Genomic DNA, 21,193 nt, shown 5'->3' with positions numbered 1-21,193 from the left:
CACCCTTATTATCTCTAAATATGATACAGAATATGTGTAATCTTTTTTTCATAAAATTCATTTGATATTAGCTTAATTGCTTTTTGTCGTTTTAACGTTTTAACATTTTCGTAACAGTTATTATTTGGGATTTCTTAATGGTATTTTACACAGTGTAGATGTTGGATATTAAATAATTTGCCTCTGTGTAATAAATACATGCGTTATTATTATTTTCTACTAATTATAAAAGCCACAAGAGGGCATCATCTGATGTTTTGCCTGAACCGGATGAGAAGACACTGTGGGTGGAGTTATCGATTTCAGGCGGGAAAAACGAATACGTGATGACGCAACACGTAAATGAGTTGTTTTCGCGATGGCTCCCATCAAAATAAAACATATCGTTTCGTTTACATCACAGGTAAATATGTGGTAAAACTGTTATGTTAACGGTTAAACAGTGATTAATTAATTCTTGTAATATCTGACGTTTTATGATGATAACTTTCATGAACAACATTACGTAATGATAAAGAGTTTATACAGATTCAAATGATGTTTTACATAAACTGTTCTCGTACCTGTACTGTTACAACACGGAGATCAAATATATGTGACCCAGGACCACAAAACCAATCATAAGGGTCAATTTGTCGAAATTAAGATTTATACATCACCTGAAAGCTGAATAAATAAGCTTTCCATTAATGTATGGTTGTTGTTAGGATAGGACGATATTTGACCGAGATACAACTATTTGAATATATGGAATCTGAGGGTGCAAAAAAATCTAAATATTGAGAAAATCGCCTTTAAAGTTGTCCAAATAAAGTTCTTGATAATGCATATTACTAATCAAAAATTAAGTTTTAATATATAAGAAGGAATTTTATGAAATATCTTCATGGAACATGATCTTCAATAAATAGAAAAATCAATAAATTTGACCCATACAATGTATTTTTGGCTATTGCTACAAATACACCCCAGCAACTTAAGACTGGTTTTGTGGTCCAGGGTCACATATATGTATATGAAAGTAATGTAACTTTGCTTCCTACTTTTTGAATGTGCGTTACATGATACTTACCATGTTATTAAGTAGTGTAACAATGTTTCCAAATCTGTTTAATGAAAGTTATTAAAGCGTTAATGTCTAATAACTTTCTTTCTTACATGACTGAATTGCAGGATAGTAAGAATGGTGTGAATAATCTGTGTGATGGCAGTAACAGCAGCAGACCGTGGTTGTGCAGCGTCCAGGAGCGCAGTGGAGTCCTCAGGGCAGAATTACAGATGGAGCGAGTATCTGCTATAGGATTCATTGATGTTGGTGTGTTGGTGTTAACTTAAAATCACCTACTATTATCTGATATCTGATTCTTGACATATTAATGTTTATGATATTCCTGTTTTCCTTTGTAAAGGCAACTGTGGCTCTGCATTCATTCAAATTGATGTCGGACGATCGTCCTGGTCATTAGACCATCCTTATATCACCCTGCTGCCCACCGCAACCCTAATGAGTCCAACAGACTCGAAAGAGGGGACTGGTCGTCAAAATGTGCGCATGTTTAAAAAAGGTATAATGAATGCAAATCTCTCACTTTGCTTCAAACTCAGCCCTCTGGTATTCCTCATTTAGGTTTACATATGTGACCCTTGGTAGTCAAAACAGACGAAAGAGTTTTTTTTTTTTAACAAAGAATGAATGTACTATATTTTACTTCACTAATATTTTTAGTTTATTTTTGAATTATGCAGATTTCTTAGTACTAAACAATCTGTAAATGATGCATCATTTATTTCTATATAAAATACTGTAAATACTAGGAAAATTGTTTTAAATTAAAGTGTTTAAGTTAATAAATAGAGCTAACTTATTTAAAAATCCAAGCATAGAAGGCAGATTGGTGCCGTTTGGTGGGAGTCATATAGAAAATGTAGTCCCTAGTTGATTATACAAGTATTTTTAGACATTATTACTAATCGTTTCAGTTTGGATATGTATTTCAGCATTATCCAAGACTACTTCAGTATGACTAATTTGTAGACTGTACACCAAGAAATTGTATACACTACCAGTCAAAAGTTTTCTTCTGCTTACTAAACCTGCATTTATTTGATTCAGAGTACAGCAAAGTAAATTGTAGACATTTACAACAGTAAAATTGTGAATTTTTTTTACTATTTAAAATAACTGCTTTCTATTTGAATATAATTTAAAATGTAATTTATTCCTGTGGTCAAAGATAAATTTTCAGCATCAAGGTCTTCAGTGTCACATGATCCTTCAGAAATCATTTTAATATGCTGATTTGCTTTTCAAGCAACATATTTTTATTATTATTATTTTCAATGTTTAAATCTTTGGATCTTGAGTAAAGGTCAAGATACTCAGCTGTTTTCAACATATTAATAATAATTAAAAAAAATGAGCAGCAAATCAGAATATAAGAATGATTTCTGAAGAATCATGTGACTGGAGTAATGATGCTAAAAATTCAGCTTTGAAATCACAGGAATAAATTACATTTTAAAATACATTCAAATAGAAAACAGTTATTTTAAATAGTAAAAATATTTCAAAATTGTACAGTTTTGGCTGTACTTTGGATCAAATAAATGGAGCACTGGTGAGTAAAAGAGACTTCTTTGAAAACTTTAAAAATCTTCCTGTTCAAAAACTTTCGACTGGTAGTGTATATATTTTGTAAAATTTTGTATTTCTTTTTTCTTCTGATTTTTGGTTGTGAAGATCACAGATGTTACTATTTATTAAGCCCATTATGTTATTTCTAATCATGTCCACAATTGTTTTGTGTGTGTTCAGATTTCAAGTGCCAAAGCCACAAAGTTTTGTACATACCGATTAAATAAAGAATTGTAAATATTTAAAATGTAAAACTATTCTGTCTAAAATGACTACGAGAGGGATACATTTGTGAACTGTCTGCAAAAGCATAAGATTTGATTGTGTTCATTGAAATGGAAAGACTTTAAGTAATGTCTTAAATTTGTCTATTTTCAGCTGATTTTCTCCCTCAGGCTGCTGAGGAGAGCTGGGACAGACTGCGAGTCACCTGCACTCAGCCTTTCAACAAACGGTCACAGTTTGGTCTGTCCTTTCTGCGCATCCGCACCGTGGAAGATGAAGCCGAAGATTCCTCAGTGCAAAATGAAGATATTGCTGCTGAACAACTGGTGAGAGATTTGCTGAAAGTATTGTTGCGTTTAAAACAAACTGCCTTTTATACCATATATCCAGTAGCACAGCGACCGTTGCAGTTGGGTTTAACTGTCATAAATTGTTTCACAGCACACACCAGAAAAGATGACATCTGTGTTGGAGTGGCTTTCCAGCCCAGCTATCCAAAACACATTCTTTGGACGAATCACGGGGTGTGTGATTTGGGTGTCTGACACTTACTCTTTATCTCAAAACTAGATTGTAGTAGCATGATATTCAGAAAACACTCTGTACTCCCTTTCAGGGATGTCTCCTCAAATGCCCAAGGGAATCCAGGGAGTTTGAGTCGGGCAGAACGCATGGTCAAAGCCGCCCACTCAAACAGACGCTCCTTGTCAACATCCCCCAGCAGTTCTACATCCAGCACAACACCTCAGAGAGAAGATAACGTGAAAACCCCACCAGGCAAGTTGTTATTTGCCACCACACAGACAGAGTGGGGAAATAATGCTTTTAATAATCCAAAGTTGTTTCTGTCTTTACGGGCCATATTAGGTGGATTTAGGACTTCCAGTGACCAAAAAAAGACTCCTCAGGAACAAAGGAAGACATCTAAAGCACGGTATGAAGTGAGAAAAAAAGGTCTGATATGAAGGATAGACAAATTGGTGTCTGCAGAGCACATTTGAAAAAAGCACATTTGACTTTTTAAATCTTTAAAGTGATTCAGTGTTTATATAAAGAGCCTTGCAAAAGTATTCATACCCCTTCATTTTTTACGTTTTGTTATGTTGCTGCCATATGTTAAACTGCTTTTTCCCCACATCAATCTACACTCCATACACCATTATGACAAAGCAAAAATAGAATTGTCACAACTGAAATAAGTACATTGCATAAGTTTTCATACCCTTAAATCAGTGGTCCCAGACTCTCTAGACTCTTGTATATATTCTTCACTCTGTATATAACTTTTATAGACCTGTGTATTCTGTATTCAACTGTGGTCATTCAGGCAGAGTCTTATAAACAGTGGCCCTTCACGGAAGAGATCCAGACCTACAACATTCACCCATGAACCCAGCTCAACAAGCCCACACAGAAGTGCCCACCAGGCTCCGCAGGACTCTCCTGAAACAAGATGTCCTCTGTGTGGAGGTAATGTGATTGTGTACATCCACATCCACAAGCACATAGATCTGCAGCCCACTTTGGGTCATAATTTATTATATTAATTCTTCTATTCCTTTTGCTTTTTGTCCACATAGAATCCTTCAGTCCTGATTATCTGCCTTTCCATGCCTCCACCTGCCTGGATTCTGATTCAGTGGACCTCATGGGACTCAGGGAAGAAACAGAGGTCATGAGCTCACCACACTCTTCTGTTTTTGGCTCTGGCACAGATGAGCATATGGTTCCTTGTCCTCTTTGCTCCTTCCGATTCCCCCCAGACCGTATCCAGCAGCACGCCAGCACCTGTGGCGACACGGTAGAGCCAAGTACTGTATGGCTGAACTGAGAGAAGAACACCGTGGTCTCGGAAACTGTTTCAGTATAGCAGCATGCAAATTAAAATCAGGTATTCTCTTGGTTTCGCAGGCCTTGGACAAAACTCCTGTCAGTAAACATTGTGTATTCTACTGGCTTATGAAATTAGTAGAATATACAAGACTCCCGAAGACTGTTGTTATTGTTTTTAGAGACAGTTTATAACATCGGTCATTATGAAATGACTGGCAAACATGTTTTCAGTATAAATATGTTTGTCATCTTATCTGCTTTTCATTTATTCTGTGATATTAGGATATTAAATTAAACCATTGTTTGTAATTAATTACAATATATTCTCATAAATGTCAAATATATTATTTAGAAAGTTCACATATGTTTAGATTTTTTTTTTTTACTTGGTCAACAACAAAATAAATGCATTATTTTGGTTTAAAAGGTAACTATATGCAATCAGAAAATCTGCAATTATTACAGTAAATACAGTAAAAACAGTAATACTTTGAAATATTATTTTGCTGTTTGAATATATTTTAAAATATAGGTTATTCCTGTGATGGCAAAGCTGAAATTTTATCAGCAATTTCTTGAATCTTGTCTTGAATCTATCTATCTGTCTCCAGAAATCACTTTAATATGCTGATTTGTTGCTTAAAACAAATTTCTTATTATTATCAACTGAAAATAGTTGAGCTGCATAATATTTTTGTGGAAACGGATGCATTTCTTCAGGAGTCTACGATAAATAGAAAGTCATTTGAACTTTCTATTTATCGTAGACTCCTGAAGAAATGCATTTATTTGAAATAGAAATGTTTTTTAACATTGTAAATGTTGTAACTGTAACTTTTGATCAATGTAGTGTGTCCTTTCTGAGCAAAAGTATTATTTTCTTAATAATATTCCCTTACAGACCCCAAACTTTTAAACTGTAGTGCATATGTGTCAGGAAAAAAAAAACTCTAAAATATTTACTTTTTAAATAAAAAATATTATTTTAATAATTTATGTTATTCATTTTTAATTACAGCCTAAACGCTTTCAGACACTGACCCTGTGTCATGGGGCCTGCCTTATTGTTGAGCCCTGGTGTTTACAGAGGTGTTGAAAGGAGGAAATGCACTGATCGGGGAGTGGAAATTCAGAAGTCCTTAGTGAGCTCTAATGGGATGCAACATTATGTTACGGTTGCGTTTTTAATTGGTTGTGTCCTTTAGGGAATTCTACCTGTTATTTGGTTTGTTCAGAATGAAATCATTCACCCGTGTTTTGACTCCTCAGTGGTGGCAAACCAGTGGACTCGCATAACTAGTGTCTTAATCACTCTGCTCAGATCAGGATTAGAGCCTCATAAAACACTGTTACTGACTGGCTTTTGGAGCTGCTTTGTTTGCTTTTTGGATATACAGTAGATATGTGGGACATCCATTGATACAATTTCACTGTAATATTTATATCCCCAGTGTATCTGATGATGGAAAACCTAACGGTAAGAAACATGCATGTTGCATTTTGTGAATATGTTTTGTAAGCATTGTCTATTGTCTATTTGTGAGATCTGATATTTAAGGCACTACAAAATTAGCAGTGTGGTTATATAATTTATTACTTTTTTCCATTCTTTTGTGACAAATTTCATTAGCAGCATAATATCTTGGATAAAAAGTTACAAATTTCAGTAGAATATTCATTAGTGACCTAAAATAATAGAAAAAATACGTATTAAATACTATGTGTATTGTTGCTCTTTTGTTGGTTTGATTGCATCTATTGTTCTCATTTGTAAGTTGCTTAGTATAAAAGCGTAAAAGCTAAGTAAATGTAATATACACTACCAGTCAAATGTTTTTGAACAAATGTTTTTTAATAATAAAACTATAGTAATGATGCTGAAAAATTAGCTTTGATAACAGCAATAAATTACATTTTGAAATATATTCCAATAGAAAGCAGTTTAAATAGTCAAAATATCTCAAAATTGTACTGTTTTTGCTGTATTTTGGATCAAGGATCAGGCATGGAGAGCAGAAGAGAATTCTTAAAAAAAACATCTTTTGGCTGGTAGTGTGTATGTGTGTATATATATATGTGTGTGTGTGTGTGTGTGTGTGTGTGTATATATATATATATCTATATCTATCTATATATCTATATCTATATCTATATATATATATATATATATATATATATATGAAATCTTGGTTCTCAACCTAACCTTTTCACTCTCATTGTATAAAACCATATCTGAAGGCCTCCTACCATATTTCTATTTTAAATAAAAACTTAATATTTTTCAGGGTTTATATTTTTTATTACTAGTGAATGTAGTTCAGATTTTAGTAATTTTACTCAGCAATAGCTATTTCTACCCTATATTTAGAGCTTCACATCACTAGAAAAATGTATGTTTATTGAAATAAAAAGAAAAATGACAGGACTTTTTGAGATTTTAATAATTTCCATGACTTTTTCAATATAAAAATCTAAAATTCCTTCCTATATTTGAAAATCACGAGAATATCCTATTTCTTAAATTAAAATGGTAGTTGTTAAATTGAAAAAAATAAATCCAATGTCAGCAAACGTCTTTAGGGCCCTATGATTTCCGCAAGGCAAAAAACGTGGACGGAATCATGGAATCCAGTCATAAAAATGGAATTTACTGTATAACGTGGTACACTTAAATCAAAATGCGATATGGATTATTGTCTGTGAATATATGGAGAACAGAATTTGGTAAAAATAAAACTTAATTTGATGTATTTCATAGGCCCTTAAAAATTTATTTTTTGTTCAACTTTTAATATATATATATATATATATATATATAAAATTTTTAATTTTTAATTAAAATTTAAAAAAAAAAATATATATATATATATATATATTTATATATATATTTAATTAAAAAAAATTAAATTAAATGGACTTTAAAATGGAAATTTAAAAAAATAATAATAAAATGGAATTTGGAGAAAAGTAAAATAAAATTGGCTACAAATAAAATGGATTTTATAGGGCCCTACATCTTGATTTAAACCTTGAAAATGTGTCGAGACCCCCCCAGTTGGTCTGAATCTCACATTTTCATGTATGTACATATTTATTGACTATATATTGTGTGGCATTGTCTACACTGTAAAAAATAAAAAACACAATTTGTTGAGTCAGCTTAAAATAATTTGTTGCCCTGCTGCCTTAAAATTTTAAGTTCAGTCTATTAAAATAAGTTTAGTCAACTTGAAATGTTAAGTTGTACTAACAACTTAGATATTTGTGTTTGCTAAACTTAACAAATGGGTAAGTATCCCAGCTGCCTTAAAATTTTAAGTTGGTTCAACTCATACCTAAGTTGTCACTTAGTATAATTTAACATTTCAAGTTGAATAAAATTTTTTAAGTTGACTGAACTTAAATTTTTAAGGCAGCCAGGTTACAAATTATTTTATGTTGACTCAACAAATTGTTTTTTACAGTGTAGATGTGCTTTACTTTTTAAAAAAAGAAACCGTGTTTGACTAGTGAAATGATACAAGAAATAATCTGTATGTGACCCTGGACCACAAAACCAGTCATAAGTAGCACAGGTGTATTTGTAGCAATAGCCAAAAATATATTTTATAGGTCAAAATTATAAATTTTTCTTTTATGACAAAAATCATTAGGATATGAATTTAAGGTCATGTTCCATGAAGATATTTTGTAAATTTCCTACTGTAAATATATCAAAACTTAATTTTTGATTAGTAATATGTACTGCTAAGAACTTATTTTGGACAAATTTTAAGGTGGTTTTCAAATAGTTGTATCTCAACCAAATATGGTCTTATCCTAACATACATCAATGGAAAGCTTATTTATTCAGCTTTCAGATGATGTATAAATCCCAGTTTCAAAAAACTGACTCTTATGACTGTTTTTGTAGTCCAGGGTCACATATATGCCTTTATTCCAACAGATGTCTAGCCCTCAGTGTTGTATTGCTGTTTTATGAATATTTTGGTGTTGCTGTGTATTAAAATTATTTTTATCTCCCATCCGAATAGCCAGAACAATGGCGCGAGATTGTGAACAAGAAGTTTCGCTTCCCTCCGGAGCTCCTCGGGGCCATCCGAGAGGGCAACGTGAACATGGTCTCTTCGCTGCTGAAGACAGGTGACGGCATCATCCGCCAGCTGGACGACTCCGAGGACAGGCTATGGCGAGAAGCGCTGAACTTGTCCATCCGACTGGGCAACGAGGACACCATGGACAACCTTCTCCAAGGAGTCAAGTTTGATTTCCGGCAGATTCACGAAGCTCTTCTGGTGGCCGTGGACACCAACCAGCCTCGTGTGGTCAAACGCCTCCTGGATCGGCTTGATCTAGAGAAAGGAAACAAGATGGATGTGCGCTCTTTCTCAATGGCCATTTTTGACCACTCCATTGATGATTCCCAATTTGCTCCTGGAGTGACACCATTGACACTGGCCTGTCAGAAGGATTTATATGACATTGTGACAATGCTCAATCAGAAAGGTCATGAAATTCCTTGGCCGCATAAAATCTCATGCGTGTGTCTGGAGTGCAGAAACGGTCGTCAGTACGATTTGCTCAAGTTCTCTTTGTCTCGTATCAATACCTACCGAGGAATTGCCAGCCGTGCTTACCTATCCATCACCGCAGAAGATGCCATGCTCAGTGCCTTTCGACTCAGCCGGGATCTCCGCAAGCTGTCTAAAAAGGAACCTGAATTTAAGGTTGAGTAGCGCTACACTCCTTATTGTGTTACTAAAATGTACCATTATTTTCCTCAACCTGTCTCGTTTGCTTCATACAGCCTCAGTATCTTGCCCTGGAGCAGTTGTGCCAGGAGTTTGCCGTGGAGCTGCTTGGAATGTGCCGGAACCAAAGTGAGGTCACCACCATCCTGAACAGCCTTGGGGATAAGGATGAGGACAGCGAGGACGAACTGGACCAGCAGGCATTTGAGGAGGGCATCCCAAACCTGGCTCGCTTAAGGCTTGCCGTCAACTATAATCAAAAACAAGTACGATCCTAAGCTTTAAACAAGGAAAAACATGCATTGCTGTTTATTGATTTTGCTAACCATTGTTTGTACTTTAGTTTGTAGCCCACCCGATCTGCCAGCAGGTGCTCTCTTCTATCTGGTGTGGGAACCTTTCAGGCTGGAGGGGCAGCAGAACGGCCTGGAAGCTCCTGGTGTCTTTTGGGATCTTCCTGACCATGCCTATCCTTTCCCTCATCTACTGGATTGCACCGAAGTCAAAGGTTTTCACCAAATATATTCAAATATTCAAGCATTCAATGCTGTAAACTATTACTTTAAGCAATAGTTTGCCCACAAACGAAAATTTACGCGGATGTAGATCAGTTTGTTTCTTCATCAAAACAGATTTGGAGAAATTTAGCATTACATCACTTGCTCACCAATGGATCCTCTGCAGTGAATGGGTGCCGTCAGAATGAAAGTTCAAACAGCTGATAAAAACATCACAGTAGTCCACAGGTAATCCACATGCGTCCAGTCCATTAATTAATATCCTGTGAAGTTAACAGCTTTCATTTTTACCTTCTTTTGGCTTAAAAAAAAGAGTCCTTTTTTAAGTTCTAAACAAATATTTAAGTGGATCTTGATGTGAGAGGAAAAAAATGGACTTTCTTACTGGAGAATGCATTATTATAGGTTCACTTTTTTTGGGGCTGTTGTTACTTTATTATTCAGATAGAACAGTGGATCGGCTTGACAGTGGAAAGAAAACAGGAAAGTATTAGGTAGAGAGAAAAGAGTGGGATCGGCAAAGGACCTCAAGACAGGAATCGAACTCGGGTCGCCGTGAGCAGCGCACTAACCACAAGGCTACCGGCACGACCACGGGTTCACATTTTAACAAGAAGTGACAGAAGTTAAAGTTAAAGTGGATTTTTTACAAACACACAGCTTTTCACTTCACAAGGCATTAACTGATGGATTGGAGTTGTGTGGATTACTTGTGAATTATTGTGATGTTTTTATCAGCTATTTGGACTCGTGACGGCACCCATTCACTGCAGAGGATCCATTGATAAGCAAGTGATGTAATGCTAAATTTCTCCAAATCTGTTTAGATGAAGAAACAAACTTATCTAGATCTTGGATGACCAGAAAGTGAGTACATTTTCAGCAATTTTTCTTTTTTGGGTGAACAGTTCCTTTAATTAAAATGAGTTGAAGTCACACAGTTGCTCAACATTTGGTTTCTATTTGACTCTACCTGACTATGTAATCAACTTAAATACACTGCCATTTAGAAGTCTGAGATCAGTAAGATTTTTAATGAAGTCTCTTATGCTCATCAAGGCTGTATTAATACAGAAAAGATTGTGAAATATTATTGCAGTGTCTAATATTGGTTTCCTTGTTTAAAATACTTAAAAAAAATGTATTTCTGTGACACAGCACTAAATTTTCATCAGCCATTACTTCAGTCTTCAGTGTCACATGATCCTTCAGAAATCATTCTAATTTGCTGATTTATTATCAGTGTTGGTAACCGTTGTGCTGCTTCATGTCTTTTGGAACCTGTGATACTTTTTCTTTGATTCTTTGATGAATAACAAGTTAAAAGAACAGTATTTATTCAAAATAGAAATAATTTCTAACAATACAAGTCTACTATCACTTTTTATCCATTTAACACATCCTTGCTAAATTAAAAAAAAAAAATTGCTGACCCCAAACTTTTGAACAGTAGGGTATACTGTAACAAAAAATTGTTATTTTGAATAAACACTGTTCTTTTTAGCTTTTTGTTTATCAATGAATCCTAAAAAAAAATAATAATAAAACAAACCCCAAAAAATATTAAGCAGCACTGTTTCCAACACTGATAATAAATCAACATATTAAAATGATTTCTGAAGGATCATGTGACACTGAAGACTGGAGTAATAGCTAATGAAAATTCAGCCTTGCTTCAAAGGAATAAATTACATTTTAAAGTAGAAGTAGAATAGAAAACTGTTATTTTAAATTGCAATAATATTTAACAACATTTTTTTTTCTGTGTTTTTAATCAAATAGATACAGCCTTGGCATAAGAAATGAGCATAAGAAACAAAAAACCTGAATGATCCTAAACTTTTGAACAGCAGTTTATGTAAAAGTGAAACTGTAACTACCAGCTTTTTTTTTCTTACATTAATCGAAACTGGGCAGTTAATTTTTGGTTTTCAGCATGCTTTCTGAGAATTTCTATTCAGTTGGTTTTTGTGGTTGGTGTTGTGCTGAAGCGAAGAGCTTATGGCTAGGTTGTGGGTGGCTTCAATAATAAATTTAGAATGCATATATGTTGCCCCACAACCAAAGAGCAATAGCTGTACTAATGTCAGTGCAGTGACAAATACATTTTTGTTTGTTCATTGCAAAAAATTGATTGGTGACTACAGAAGAATTTTAATCATACAAAAACAATCAAGAATTCATATTACTTACTTTTTATAAGTAATTAGTTGTGTCCTGTATTAAGAAATGTTGGGTAGGCTTTACCTAATTTCTTTGTGTGTGTTATACCTGTTTAATATATGTAGTCTTTGACTCGACTAATTGAAAGAAATCAACCCCAAAAAATTGAGTGCAAATTATTTCCTCTGTTTTATCGAGTCGATTTTATAGGTTTGTTGTTACAGTGTAACAGACTTCCATCCATTCACCCACTTTCCAAAAAACTGTAGGGATGCTGGAATCTATCCCAGTGTCTGAAGGCAGGGAAATACCCTGAGCAGATGGTCCATTGCAGGACTATTATAACAGACATTTCCTACTTAAAAATGAACCATCTTCTGTTTTCTTCTCAGTTGGGAAAGACCCTAAGGATCCCAGTTATCAAATTCCTTCTCCATTCAGCTTCATATATGTGGTTCCTGATCACGCTTCTGGGAGAATCCATTGCCATGGAGGTGTATCGAGACAGCTTTGCCTCTCGTGAGCAGACCATCCTGCACAACTCCTTCCACATGGTCTGGGTAGTTGGTAGGTCTCAGGAACCCCATTTCATGAAAAAATACATTTTCCGGCAAGATCTTCAACTTCAGGTCTTTATATTTGTGAGCATTACACATGATAATAATTGACAATAATTGAGAGGTCTTGTAATCTTGTCAAACAGGGTTTTTCTGGTTTGAGTGTAAGGAAATTTGGATCGAGGGCTTGAAGAGCTATTTTCTAGACTGGTGGAACTGTCTGGATGTGATGGTTCTTAGCATGTATCTGGCTTCATTCGCCCTGAGAGTGGTCATCATGCTCAAGGTCCACTTCCTCTGCCAGTTGCCTGACAAAGAGGAGGAGTGTGTCTACTTCACCGAGACCAGTGAGAGAAAATATTTCACTAACCATCACAATTTAGCCTACAATATGGCAACTCATTGGCCTGCTACAGTAATGTATTTGTGGCTGTACAGTGCGTAATGAGTGGCATCAGGAGGATCCCCAGTTCATCGCCGAGGTGCTGTTTGCGGTGACCAGCATGCTGAGTTTCACTCGCCTGGCCTACATCCTACCAGCACACGAGTCTCTTGGTACCCTGCAGATCTCCATTGGAAAGATGATTGACGACATGATGAGGTATTCAGCTGCGTCCTGTTGATTAAAGGGGTCATCGGTTGCAAAGTTCACTTTTACATGTTGTTTGAACATTAATGTGTGTTGGCAGTGTATATACACATCTACCCTATAATGATTAATCTGGAGAAATAATATCCCCTTTTTCAAATCGAGGCGTTCTCAGATGCCAACAGAGGCCGCTCCCATGATAGTTGATTGACATGAGCGTCTTACCTCAGACCCGCCCTAAATCAGCTGTCACAGTCAGACCTCCATTGTTTTGATGCCGGAGCAGGAATGTAAGTTAGACAAGTATATCTCCGACTGAGCGATTGAGGTGTTGTGTTGCTGGATGTAATAATGAACATAGTGGTCGTCATTTACTCCCGACTCTGAGCCGCTGAAGATGCAGTGGATTATGTTTGTTTGTGAATGGAATGCGCCTCCCGATCTACATATATCCGTCTATGTTCACGCAAATCATTCGTCATCCAGTTTCACTTACAGCAGAAGTGAGTATAAAGTGCTAGTTAGCAAGTTTAGCGGCTAAACGCGGCTAAAGTAAATAGGCTCGTCACTCCACAGAGAGAAGAGAGGGGCGGGGCGAGCAGAGCTCATTAACATTTAAAGCAACCTTGACTAGAACAGGATGATTTTTGAAGAGCTGATTTTGGCAAGGTAAAAAGGGTGTTGTTTTACACTACCATTGATCATTTTTAACCAAAGTATATTATAGACTTTTCATTAAGACCCTAAAGAATCATATCAACTTGTGGAAAATGGGCATCCGATGACCCCTTTAAATATCTTGAAAGAAGATTTAAGGAATGCTTCTTTTTCTCTCTAGATTCATGTTCATTTTGGTGATCATTGGAACTGCCTTCCTGTGTGGCGTCAACAATATCTATGTCCCATATATGATTTCCCCTAATCTTGGAAGGTAATTTATGTTTTATTCAGTTAGATAAAGCTTTAGATAATATTCATAATGGAGCAACACCACATCTGTTTATATATACAGGTTAAATGAAACATTCAGCTTCCTCTTCTGGACTATGTTTGGTATGGCTGACCAAACGTATGTGGACATGCCTGAGTTTGTTTTGGCTGAGTTTGTTGGCAGAATCCTTTACGGTATCTACACCCTGGTCATTGTCATTGTACTCCTAAACATGCTCATTGCTATGATCACCAACTCTTTTCAGAAGATTGAGGTGAGCTTGAGAAACTGACTCTGATGTAACATATGTACAGTAACAATATAAGCTTGGCGTTTCACCTAAATTGTTCTTCCCTGTAGGATGATGCTGATGTAGAGTGGAAATTTGCCCGTTCAAAGCTCTACCTGAGTTACTTCAGAGAAGGACTGACTATGCCTGTCCCCTTCAACATCATCCCCTCTCCAAAGGCCGTTTTCTATCTTTTGAGGTTGCTTATTTGAAGCTCTTATTTGATGTCCGTTATTGAGGACTAGGAGTACCACCTAAAAATAAAATGGAAGAGTTAACTTAAGAGCAAAACATAGGGATCATACAAAATGCATGTTATTTTTTATTTAGTACTGACCTGAAAAAGATATTTCACATAAAAGATGTTTGCATATAGTCCACATAAGAAAATAATAGTTGAATTTATAAAAATTACCCCGTTCAAAAGTTTACATACACTTAATTCTTAATACTGTTGTTACCTGAATGATCAGCAGCTGTTTTGGTTGTTTAGTAATAGTTGTTCATGAGTCCCTTGTTTGTCCTGAACAGTTAAACCGCCTGCTGTTCTTCAGAAAAATCCTTCAAGTTCCACAAATTCTTTAGTTTTTCAGCGTTTTTGTCTATTTTAACCTTTTTCCACCAATGACCATATGATTTTAAGATCCATCTTTTCACACTGAGGACAACTGAAGAACTCATACTATTACATGCAACTATTACAGAAGGTTCAAACACTCACTGATGCTCCAGAAGGAAAAATGATGCATTAAGAGCTGGGGCATGAAAACTTTTGAAATTTGAAGATCAGGGTAAATTTAAATTGTTTTTTTCTTCTGGAAAACATCTAAGTATCTTCTGTAGCTTGTGAAGGGCAGTACTAAATGGAAAAATGTACACATCCTCATTCTGTTCAAAAGTTTACACCCCCGGCTCTTGATGCGTCATTTTTCCTTCTGGAGCATCAGTAGGCGTTTGGACCATCTGTTATAGTTGTATATGAGTCCCTCAGTTGTCCTCAGTGTGAAAAGATGGATCTCAGAATCATACAGTCAGTGTTGGAAAGGGTTTAAATACAAAAAAATGCTGAAAAACCAAAGAATTTGTGGAACTTCTAGGATTTTTCTGAAGAACAGTGGACAGTTTAACTGTTCAGGACAAACAAGGGACTCATGAACAACTATCACTAAACAAAAAAACACAGCTGTGGATCATTCAGGTAATAATACAAAATTACAAATCAAGTTCCTGTAAACTTTTGAATGGGGTCATTTTTATGAATATTTTCTCTTGTGGACTATATGTAAATATCTTTCATGTGAAATATCTTATTTGAGAGTAACATGCATTTTGTATGATCCCTCTTATTTTGGTAAAATAATTAACTTTTTGCAGATTCTGCAAGGTGTATGTAAATGTTTGACCTCAACTGTATATTAATTTATTATATTATAGTTTTATAGATTTTACTATGATTCTAAAATGCATTGGATAAAATTATAATCTATTTATTATTTAGACGTTTGAAAAGTGATATTTAAATTATATTAATTAAATAAACTGCTGTTTATTGGTCAAAATGAAATGTGATTTATAAGTTTAATAATTACAATTGGATTTAACTAAATTTAAATGTATAAAAACAGATATTTGTACATTTGAAAAGTGATTATTACATTTATTATTAAAACATAAATCAATTAAATTAAAGGCTGCCTAGATGAACGCTATTTATTTGTCAGTTTGACAAGTGATTTTTTTCATTCATATTTTTAAACTGATAAATTGATCATTTATTCCATCATCTTATTTTTAAGTGGCACTCAGTTTAGTTTAAACAAATTGCAGAAGAGAAAATGTCATTTTGATCCCAGTGTTTTTATTTTCTTTATATTTTAGAGGAATTGTCAGACGAATCTGCTGCTGCTGCTTCAACTGTAACTCTGCTCCAGACTACCCTCCGCTTGCATCTATGGTACACTTTTTTTAGTCTTTTAGGATTACAACTCATGTTTACTCTATATTAAATTTTGAAAAACTTGCATAGTCTTGTTGACGTGCTCAGTAATGTTGTTCATCGCTATTTTTGAACATTTATAAGAAATGACTTTAGCATGTTTGACAAACATTACTCCTATGTCTCTTTTTGAAATACAACACAGAAGGATGACATGGGTGCAGGGGAGAACCGCATTCCCTACAGACAGCAGGTCATCCGCGCTCTGGTTCAGCGCTACATTGAGTCTGCCAGGAGAGAGTTTGAAGAGACAAAACGCAAAGGTAAGACTGACAAGGTTTTCTGGATGTGTTCGTCATGTTTTGTTAAAGACCCCATAAAATCTGACTGGATTTGTTTAGTCTGATATTTGTTAAAATGTACTTTTAGTAGACATTTTAGCACAGATTTGAAATATATCAACTTCTTTTTCTTTCAGAAATATATATACATATACACTACCACTCAAAAGTTTTTGAACAGTATGATTTTTATTGTTTTTTAAAGAAGTCTCGTCTGCTCACCACGCCTGAATTTGATCCAAAATGTAAAATATTTTTACTATTTAAAATAACTCTTTTCTGTTTGAATATATTTTAAAATGTAATTTATTCCTGTGATTTCAAAGCTACATTTTTAGCGTCATTACTCCAGTCACATGATCCTTCAGAAATTATTGTAATATTCTGATTTGCTGCTCGAAAAACAGTAGAATTTTCCAGGTGTCTTTGATGAATAGAAAATTGAGAACATTTAACTTTGATCACAGGAATAAAATACATATATTCAAATAGAGTTATAAGCAGTTATGTTAAATAGTAAAATATTTCACAGTATTACTGCTTTGGTATTTTGGATCAAATAAATGTAGGCTTGGTGAGCAGAAGAGACTTTAAAAATCTTACTGTTCAAAAACTTTTGACTGGTAGTGTCAGTATAATGCATTTTGTCCACAACAGTATTTGAAAGCTCCATTACTTTTACAAATGTTCGTGATTTACTAGATAAGGACTAATGAGCTTGGTATAAATACAAAAATATATAAAGATACCCATGGAGTTTTAAGATTTTATTAATTTACATGACTTTTCCAGGTCTAGAAATCTTTATCTCTAGAAACTTTAAACACCACTTTTTTCAATACTGTGGGAATTCATGTTCACGTTCAAAGTTAAGGGGAATTAAAATAAGAAATGTCTTAATTTTTTGTTGTTTTGTCCTATTTTAAGGCATTTATGGATCATCTTGAGGCCCCTAGATTGGGCTCTGGCCCCCTTTATACAGCAGAGTATATAACTTTATTCAAACTGTAGTTTTCACATGCAAATTTCAAATGCTGACATGATCTGGAATGTCTTTCTTCCAGACGTTGGGAACAGGATTACAGAGCTGAGCAAAGTGATCGGCCAGCTACACACTGAAATGAAACACATTCAAATGAACCTGTTTGACCACTCAGACAACCCCAAAGGAAACCCGTCAGGAGGATCTTCTTTCCTGGGAAAGTACATCCTTGGAGCCAAAAACAACTTTAGGGGCTTCAACAGCAATGAGAGAAGCACTGTTCCATTACATGAGCCTATACTCCATGAAGAACCAGCGGAGAAGACTGTGGAAGAGAATGATGAAGAGACTGCAGACGTGCAGGAGTCACCGCCCGCTGATACAGAGCCAGACAGGAAGTCAAATGAAGAGCAAAGTAGTGAGGGAGAAATAGATAATGCTGTGGAAGACATGAATGAGACTGAGGGGGGAGAAGAAGAGGGGGACGTGGAGACAGGAAATGATGATGTCACTGAGATTAGCATGGATGAAGAGAAGGAGGAGGAGGCTGAAAAGAATACAGATGCAGAGAATACAAGCGAGACAGTTATAGATATAGAGTCCAACACAGATGCTGAAAGTGAAGCTAGTGGGAACAGAGAAGATGAGATGATAGCGGAGGAAGTGAATGATAATACAGATGAGGCGACAGGAGAAACAGATCAAAATGAAGCAGAAACTGAGGAAAATGGAGAGGTTGAGGAAAGTAGTGGAACGACAGAAGATATAAATGAGGACATAGTTGACGTCATCAGTGAGAATACAGGTGAGGGCATCAAGATTGACCTGAATAAAGCAAACCTAGTGAGTTTCTTAGCAAAGAGGATAGAGGAAAAGCTAGAAAGGAATTTCAGTTTCATTGCAAACCAAGCATCATCTCCAACTGGCAGCGATGACTCCCAAGACACCGGTTTCGGTTCTCAAGAATTTGACCTCTCAACTAGCGGTCCTTAAAATTGAAATCAGTTTGTATAAGATTAGTTCAAAATGACTAGCTTATGAGAACCATGAACCTAGCTCAGAGCATTTTTAGTGTTGAAAGATAATAAAACGCTTTGTTGCAATGGCCTCAGAAAATATTTGGACACTCTTGTCACACAAAATATCAAACCAAGTCGCACCTGAAAACAAATGAATCTGGAGCTTTAAACTTTTTTATAAAAGTAACTTAGTGAATGTTTAGAGTCTGTTCACACATTCATAGTTCATCACATTAACTATCGTTTTAGCATTTAAAAGTTTACAAACCCTGCGTTCCATTCGGAAGGGCTCATCCCTATGTCCTATTTCCTTCAAAGGGCTTACCCTTTGGAGTGAGAGCTTCGAAAGGGTTGAAGGGTGTAGGGGACCAAACTGCAGTTTCAAGTGCATTTCGCCATCCATTTCATCATACCATGCCCATATGGAGATGCTGTCACCATGCAAAGAATCATGGGGACCGAAGTGTCCATCAGTTATACTCTTCAAAATCTTTTATTCGCCTTGAAGTGCCCAGTATTGAGCACTTTGATTTGGAGCGATGCTTCAAAATGGCGGCCATGATTGTTTTCACTTTTAAGTGTTCTTTGGAGGGCGATATAACTCGTTTGGAACGCACTGAAAGTCTTTTCTGAAGATTTCTGAGAAATCTGCCAATGGGCGAGACTTCAGGTTCATTAGCTGAGAAGAATAACAACGTGCAATAAACAGTAAAACTGTTTGCATTACAAACTAGTGTGTTCATAATTAAGATTATGTATGTATTCAATTAATGCATTAAAACAATATGGTAAGACACACCAATTTGCAATATCAAGCAATAAAACAAGCTGTTTTGTACAGCTAAAAATAACTGAATGTGGATTAAACAGGAAGCCAGATCCATAAAGTGCCTGCTTTTGCTTGCAGGGTTGCCAGGTTTTCACAATAAAACCTGCCCAATTTCCACTTAAAACTAGCCCAGTTGTGTTTCACTGCGGGGATTCCACTCGTAAAAATCGTAGGGTTGAAATACAAGTTTTTTTTGGAACAGTTCCCGTAGTAAAATCTGAGATTTTCTCACTATTGGGATATGAGAGGGTCTGTCTTTCTTACTATTGGAGAAAGTGTAACAGCTAACTTGGATCACATGTCCCTTAATAACCAATTACATTAGAGCCTTGACATCATTGAATTCCAGTTCAGAGTTGTGCGACACTCAATCGCCGTTTACAGACACCATAGGAAAAAATAGAAAGTGTCGTAAGCTGAATATCACCTGTCGCAAAAAGTCTGTGACTTCTCTTATAAAACTGTTTTTTTGGTGTAAACTCTAAAAATAGTTCAATTCAAAACTATTGTTTAGAAGATAGGCTGTCTATTCAATAAACGATAAGCTATTTCCTCAAAAAAAGCTGTTTATTCAGTGTAGTGAAGGCTTTCCTCCATTGACATCCATTCAAAGAAAACTCCCTCTGGTCTTTCCCAGACCGGAAGCATTAGCTTTAGCTGTTTTTATGCTTTACGCTTTTTTGGCTAAAGGTTGCAGGCTTACCTTTTATTGGCTTTGGTAAAATTCACATTCCAGGAGCTGAATCTTACAACTGCGGATATGAGAAACAACCCACGGCAAGTGTTAAAGTAACTTAGCCCAATTGTACTGGAAAACCGCAGACCTGGCAACGCTGCTTGCAGGAAAAATAAGGTGGATAATGCCTGCTATGAATTCAGCTATGCCATGACAGGAAAAAAATACATTTCTAAAAACATTAACATAGAAAATAAGTTTTAAACTGTAAATTTCACAATATGACTTTTTTTTTTTTTTTTTGCTTCCCTTAAATTTTTCAACAGCGGTCTGTTTTTAAGTGTACATTATGTGACAAAATACTTTTTGAGGCCATTGTATATATCATGTAATGAACTTTGAGAGAAGCACAGGTCTGTTGTTGGTCCTCTGAAACTGTAAAATAATTTGTAAATCATGTAGATTAAGTCATTGTTGAAGAAAGTCATGTCGTTATTAAAATCCATAGAGCACCATTCCATAATATTGTACTCATAATAAATATGCAATGTCATAATAGAAATTGATTTCTATTAAAGCAATAATTTAATCAGTTTAACTCAATATAAAACCCCCCTGAATACATAGATGCAGAGGTGGTTACAGAAATGCATGAGAGCACATTTATCACCCCAGAGACCATGTGTACATGTTGCAGCTTGTTCAACACTTGCTGTTTGTGACAATAGCTGCTTTTCCCATGAGGCCTCAAAGATTATTCATTAACCAATCACCTGCAGCCTCAGACCCTCCCTATGCTCCTCTACTGGAACGTCACACCTGTTCCCATAACCATAGGAATATATGACCAGTTACGGCACACAGGGTAATGCTGGTGGGATTACATCAGCCAACAATATCTGTAGCACTAATATATTTG

At 35.4% G+C, this 21,193-nt stretch overlaps 2 protein-coding genes across 2 annotated transcripts; both read left to right on the top strand.

Moving 5' to 3' along the window:
- Positions 1 to 330: 330 nt before the first annotated feature.
- xndc1 (xrcc1 N-terminal domain containing 1) lies at positions 331 to 5,781 on the top strand. Its single transcript, XM_051092222.1, has 9 exons — positions 331 to 403; positions 1,174 to 1,315; positions 1,410 to 1,565; positions 3,014 to 3,186; positions 3,302 to 3,384; positions 3,477 to 3,637; positions 3,728 to 3,794; positions 4,188 to 4,330; positions 4,441 to 5,781. The coding sequence occupies exons 1-9, from the start codon at positions 359 to 361 to the stop codon at positions 4,689 to 4,691; spliced, it is 1,221 nt and encodes a 406-aa protein (XP_050948179.1). The 5' UTR covers positions 331 to 358; the 3' UTR covers positions 4,692 to 5,781.
- Positions 5,778 to 20,846, top strand: trpc2b (transient receptor potential cation channel subfamily C member 2b). The gene is made up of 13 exons (XM_051092221.1): positions 5,778 to 6,170; positions 8,728 to 9,420; positions 9,501 to 9,710; positions 9,788 to 9,952; positions 12,518 to 12,692; positions 12,829 to 13,029; positions 13,121 to 13,283; positions 14,110 to 14,202; positions 14,284 to 14,476; positions 14,563 to 14,690; positions 16,370 to 16,445; positions 16,633 to 16,750; positions 17,833 to 20,846. The coding sequence occupies exons 1-13, from the start codon at positions 6,153 to 6,155 to the stop codon at positions 18,741 to 18,743; spliced, it is 3,144 nt and encodes a 1,047-aa protein (XP_050948178.1). The 5' UTR covers positions 5,778 to 6,152; the 3' UTR covers positions 18,744 to 20,846.
- The last annotated feature ends 347 nt before the right edge of the window (positions 20,847 to 21,193 follow it).

Source organism: Labeo rohita, chromosome 21 (assembly GCF_022985175.1).
Source record: "Labeo rohita strain BAU-BD-2019 chromosome 21, IGBB_LRoh.1.0, whole genome shotgun sequence".
Taxonomy (NCBI): Eukaryota; Metazoa; Chordata; class Actinopteri; order Cypriniformes; family Cyprinidae; genus Labeo; species Labeo rohita.
The sequence above is the reverse complement of the archived record's forward strand: the minus strand, read 5'-3'. Positions and strand labels throughout refer to the sequence as shown.

What these genes read in the sequence shown, in the direction of transcription:
- xndc1 (XM_051092222.1), top strand. Translation starts at nt 359, where the DNA reads ATGGCTCCCATCAAAATAAAACATATCGTTTCGTTTACATCACAG. An exon ending in TCGTTTCGTTTACATCACAG is followed by an intron (nt 404 to 1,173) that starts GTAAATATGTGG and finishes ACTGAATTGCAG; the next exon opens with GATAGTAAGAATGGTGTGAA. An exon ending in TTCTTTGGACGAATCACGGG is followed by an intron (nt 3,385 to 3,476) that starts GTGTGTGATTTG and finishes ACTCCCTTTCAG; the next exon opens with GGATGTCTCCTCAAATGCCC.
- trpc2b (XM_051092221.1), top strand. An exon ending in TGTCTACTTCACCGAGACCA is followed by an intron (nt 13,030 to 13,120) that starts GTGAGAGAAAAT and finishes GTGGCTGTACAG; the next exon opens with TGCGTAATGAGTGGCATCAG. An exon ending in ACCCTCCGCTTGCATCTATG is followed by an intron (nt 16,446 to 16,632) that starts GTACACTTTTTT and finishes AATACAACACAG; the next exon opens with AAGGATGACATGGGTGCAGG.